A 5,607-nucleotide genomic window follows, 5' to 3' on the forward strand; every position below is an offset into this window, starting at 1 on the left:
ATCCTGTACAACATTTTACAACGGTCACTTTAGTATTACAAAAAAAATTACATTCAAAACAACTGATGAACAAGATAAAGAGTTCCAACCACCACTAAAACACGAAACCCAGCTTCTATCCTAGTCGTCGGGCTTTTCATCCCAGTTCAGGATTTTAAGTCATTCAGACAAAACGAAAATAAAAAAAGGCAAAAGCAAAACGGTATCATGATTTCTTCGGAACATTCCGAAGAAGGATCAGACCACTCACCTATTAACTTTACAGAAAACTCTGAAACAAACTATATATATCACATTCGTTTAAAAAGCCTCAATCTGTCTATTTTTTTTTTTACTTGGAGGACCTTATAGGAACCTGGTCAAAATATAGTGCACTATATAGGGAATAAGGTGGCATTTTTTGGACAAAGCTTCAATGAGTATCAACAATAAACCGTATTCAACTTCGACGTTCTTTCGTAAACAAGTGAATACATGAATGATATGGGAGTGTTTATGTTCAATGGCCAACTGTTAAGATTCCACTTTGTGTGAGAACATGCTGCCAATAACAGAACAACCCACGGATACCGCATGTAACAACACAACACACACACACACAACACACACACCACCACAACACACACACGCACACACACACACACACCAGATCACACACATCACACACACACACACAACATCAGGTGCACAACACGTGACTGAAAGGAGTAGTCATGCATGACGTTTCTCCTAGCAACTGTCTACATCTAAACTGGCAACTCTTTTCCTACCCAGTCAACGAATTAGACATGAGAATCCTTTCATTGAACAGGATCTGAAATACTGGACCAGGGAGACACCTGGGATGTCGCCGCTGATCTGAGCTTTGATGTTGAAGCTCAGGGGTTGGGTAAGCAGATAGCAGATCCTAGACCTGTGGTTAGCGAAGCCTAAAAGAACAGGTCGAAAGCACTGAGGGCTTCTGTCTCCATCTGCTGATTGGCCGACCCCGATATGAACTCCTCCAGGAAGTTATCACCGGAAGTCATGATTGGCCCATCTAGACCAGGCAGTGGCATTACTACACCGTGATTGGCCGGTTGTAAGGTCGCAGGGGTCACCACCTGTGAGGCTCCACCAATCGCATTCCCCCCACACGSCAGGGTCCCTCCCGCTTCTTGCCCATTGGTGGTGAGCATATCCAGGAAGCCYGTGCTGTCCGGTGATAGGTTGCTGGCGGTCGTCGCGGGCGACAGAAGGTCGGCGAAGAACTCATCGTAAGCAGGGCTGTCGTAGGCGGAGGTACTGGAGCTAACAGTAGAGGGGGAGCGAAGGTCGGCGCAGTCTGGTCTGCGGGTCACTTCYTGTCCTCCTGCAGCCCCCTGGTAACCCAACATCTGATTCAGCTTCTCCAGTTTCTTCTTCTTGGCTTTYAGCTTCTTCAGCAGCTTGTACCTGAGRGTTTCTGTCTCACTGAGGCCGGCCGGATCCTTCCAGACCTGGCCACCGGGGCCTTGATTCCTGGAGGAAGAGATTTTATGGAGCTCCGTGACACCCGGAGGAGGAGGAAGTGAGGTCATGATAGGATACGTGGCTGTAGTGTTGTCGATAGGGGGTTTTCGCGAGGCGAAGTCGCCCGGCTGACTTGGTGTCTTCCAGACGCCATTTTGAGGGTCAATTCTTTGAAAGAGGTGCTGAGTTGGAGGTGAAGTCTTGGAAGAGACATTGTTTATGTTTGTATTYACGTTCCTGCTCCTGGCCTGGAACCCCCCGTACATCTCGGCAGCCTTCACCGGCAGGGCCTCGTTGTCCTCCTTACTGAGTCTGGTTTTGGGGAGAGGCGGAGGCTTCTTCAGCCTGCCGTCTGGGTTGGGGGTCTGCCGGCTCTGTGAAAGCTGCTGGAACCGGTTGGGTGTTGAATGGTTCAATTGACTGGGTTGTCTCTGGCTGAGATGGTACGACCAGTGGGTTTTGGGGTGGGGCGGGGGAGAGGGACCAGGTGTGTTCTGCAGAGAGCTGGAGGTATTGGGGTTGGGCGTGGGGAGGGGAGCAGGTGTGTTCCTGGCAGAGAGCTGGAGGTATTGGGGGTGGGGCGGGGGAGAGGGACGCAGGTGTGTCTGACTGGGTATTGGGGGGGCGGGGACTGTCTTGGGATGGGGTTGGGGGGCGCGGGGGAGAGGGCCAGCGTGTGTTCTGCAGAGAGCTGGAGGTATTGGCTGGGGCGGGGGAGGGAGACCAGGTGTGTTCTGCAGAGAGCTGGAGGTATTGGGCTGGGGCGGGGGAGAGGGGACCAGGTGTGTTCTGCAGGAGCTGGAGGTATTGGGGTGGGCGGGGGAAGGACCAGGTGTGGCTCTGGGTATGGGGTTTTGGGGTGGGGCGGGGGAGAGGGAGGGAACTCTGGTGCTGGGTGCTGGGATCCACATATGACGTTGACATCATAGATACGACGGAAGGCAGAATTTTTCACCACAGTTTTCCAGGAAGTGCCATTGGTGCTGTTGTTGATTGTGACCCCTTAGCTGCTGCAGCAACTGGAGGGCTGGACGCCATTTTAGGTCTATTGTTGCTTCTCCTGATCTTGGGAGGACTGGGAGTGACTTGCTTCAGAGTCCGTCTCAAAACAGGACCGTCATTGCTGTCAGGGAGAACTCACTGGCCGTATCGGGGGACGTTGGCCTTTCGACGAGGTCTTTCGTCGTCCGTTCGGAGGGCGTTTCAGATTCAGTGGGTATTTCTGGGCAGAGTGGGGGGGTCTCGGTCCTGCAGATGGGGGGGTCTCGTCTCAGATGGGGGGGTTCGGTTCAGATGGGGGGGTCTCGGTCTCAGATGGGGGGGTCTCGGGTGCTCAGATGGGGGGTTCGTCCGATGGTCTCAGCAGATGGGGGGTCTCGGCCTAGAGGGTCTCTTAGTGGGGGGGTTCGTCTGAGGTCTCGCCAGATGGGGTCCTCGGTCTCAGATGGGGGTCCCAGTGGGTCTCGTCAGATCTAGAGACAAGACCAGGACGTCTCTTCCATTTTGTTTGGGAGCCGCGGTGGTGTCGTCCAACGGCCTGTTCTCAGAGTCAACTTTGACCTCTACGCGAGCGTCAGGGTGACGATGTCATCGTGGGAGAGGCCTTCGAAGGTGTCGAGCAGCGCGGCAGAACCGATGGACGGGTCACCGGCTGTGTCCGTGATGTCGTTGTCGGTATCGTCAGACACCGTCAGCGCCTCGACAGCGGCCGTGTCATCGAGAGGGCGGGGCAGAGAGAGGTCGTGAGACCAGGACTGGAGCGATACATCAGCGAACACGGAGGTGGAACCGATGACGATGGGAGAGTCTACGTTATTCGTTAATGTTGTGTCCATATCGTTATCTATATAGTCGKCAGTTATGGTGGCGTCCATGTCAGCGTTCGCATCATCAGACACCGTCTGAGAACGTTCTAGAGATTGATTAACGACAAAGAGCTTGGCTAGGTGAGGTTGCTTCAGTTCTTTCTCCATCAAGGAAGTGCTCGTCAGGTTTTCGGGATGAGAAGCGCAGGGTGTCTGTGGGTTGTGGGAGTCCGTCTCCAACTCCCAGAAGACAACGTGRATCTCTCTAGGGGGGACCGGCAGCTGGGTGTGCGAGACACAGTCCGGATGCTTCCGGTCGTCAAACTCTAACCATGATCCTGTTGGATGAGAGAAGGTAAGGGTTTTAATACACAGTTACTAGTCACAGAGGAATGGTTCACATGCTCACTCTCAGACCAGTAGGAAGGTGCTGAATCCTTGGGATAAATAAATGTATTATTGAAGGTATTTCTGGTGTGCTGTCCGTGTCTTTTAACACAACGTAAAGAGTCYGACCGATTGGCACTTTATAAAACGCATTATTGGACACACTGACTTTTCAGTTATAAAAATGTAGATTTGTTTCTATCCATTGATAATGGAAGTAACAATAAAAATAACACAAATTCACTCAGTGACCAGTAAATAACAACAACGACGACGATACTAAATCGGAATCGCCCGAGGGGACAAATAAAAGTTATACGGATTTGAGTTGAAACAGACAGTACATTTTAAAGACCAACTGACCGTCAGGTCTGCGTATCCAGCTGACTAAATGGTTGAGTGTCTGGTCGTACTGTAGGACTGTGGTGATGGAGTATCTCTGCTGCTGGAAGCTGAAGGAGTACACACTGAGGTCGTTGTCAGGGAGACCTTCCGCAAAGTGCAGCACAAACACAGGAGACAGCCTGGAGGAAACAGGAAATGTCAGGAGAGACAACACTCGTCTCCTCTCCTCCTCCATGTGCACTAACTGAATAAACAGGTGAAGACACAGAGAGACTATAGACASGGAGAGAGAACAGAGACAATAGACAGGGAGAGAGAACAGAGACAATAGACAGGGAGAGAGAACAGAGACAATAGACAAGGAGAGAGAACAGAGACAATAGACACGGAGAGAGAGAACAGAAGACAGACACGGAAGAGAGAGAACAGAGACAAGACACGGAGAGAGAGAGAACAGAGGACAATAGACACGGAGAGAGAGAGAACAGAACAATAGACACGGAGAGAGAGAGAACAGAGACAAGACACGGAGAGAGAGAACAGAGACAAGGGACACGGAGAGAGAGACAGAGACAATAGACAGAGAGACAATAGACACGGAGAGAGAACAGAGACAATAGACACGGGGAGAGAGAAACGAGAGAACAAGACACGGAGAGAAGAGAACAGAGACAAGACACGGAGAGAGAGAACAGAGACAATAGACACGGAGAGAGAGAGAACAGAGACAAGAGACACGGAGAGAGAGAGAACAGAGACAAGACACGGAAGAGAGAACAGAGACAAGACACGGAGAGAGAGAACAGAGACAATAACAAGAGCAGACAATAGACACGGAGAGAGAACAGAGACAATAGACACGGAGAGAGAACAGAGAGAACAGAGAAAATAGACACGGAGAGAGAACAGAGACAATAGACTTCCTGGGAAGTTCCTGAGAAGAATCCACTTGACTGTTATGGTCAGGGTCGGGGTTCAAAGTAATTCTCCAMTGAATTGAAAGTTCCTCATTGTTTTTCTATTAGGTTTTTCTTTTCAATTTGGAAATATACATTTTAATTTCATTTACTTCCTGAATTGAAAACGTAAATTGACCCCCCAATCCCTGGTTGAGATCCGCACCAGGTATGAAAAGGTTAAAGGTCGCACACTCACCTCTCCAGCACCAACATCCTGGCTTGCTTCGACTTATTACACTTGCTGCAACGTGATKGGTTGGCAGCATTGAGAGGGTGCCAATCAGTAACCACCTTGGTGAAAGTGGTGAGGGTCTTCTCACATCTGAAAGAAAAATATATTTCATCGTTTGTGTTTCTTCCTTTGAATACTGACACACACTTAGTGACGTGTGTGTGTGTGTGTGGACTCATAAACGGCGGTTATATCTGCGGGGTGGGAGGGTTTAGGGTCGTTAAATATTGTGTGGATGAAGGGCTGACGTGTTGAATAAATAATAAAGAGAAAATAATCCCTTCAAGTTGAATTGTTTTTCATTTTATATCTACATGTCACGTTCGTCATAAGGAGTAGACCAAGATGCAGCGTGGTATGTTTCCATCCTTTATTTTGGAATAGAAAA

The 5,607-nt window shown here is 49.9% G+C and overlaps 1 protein-coding gene across 1 annotated transcript; it reads right to left on the reverse strand.

The window, feature by feature from the left end:
* Nucleotides 1-853: 853 nt before the first annotated feature.
* Nucleotides 854-5,398, reverse strand: LOC112073057 (SUMO-specific isopeptidase USPL1-like). Its single transcript, XM_024140424.2, has 5 exons — nucleotides 5,184-5,398; nucleotides 4,047-4,207; nucleotides 3,058-3,634; nucleotides 2,633-2,739; nucleotides 854-2,389 (listed from the first exon to the last, which is right to left on the reverse strand). The coding sequence occupies exons 1-5, from the start codon at nucleotides 5,396-5,398 to the stop codon at nucleotides 930-932; spliced, it is 2,520 nt and encodes an 839-aa protein (XP_023996192.2). The 3' UTR covers nucleotides 854-929.
* Between the last annotated feature and the right edge of the window lie 209 nt (nucleotides 5,399-5,607).

Source organism: Salvelinus sp. IW2-2015, unplaced genomic scaffold (genome assembly GCF_002910315.2).
Source record: "Salvelinus sp. IW2-2015 unplaced genomic scaffold, ASM291031v2 Un_scaffold2134, whole genome shotgun sequence".
Lineage (NCBI taxonomy): Eukaryota > Metazoa > Chordata > Actinopteri > Salmoniformes > Salmonidae > Salvelinus > Salvelinus sp. IW2-2015.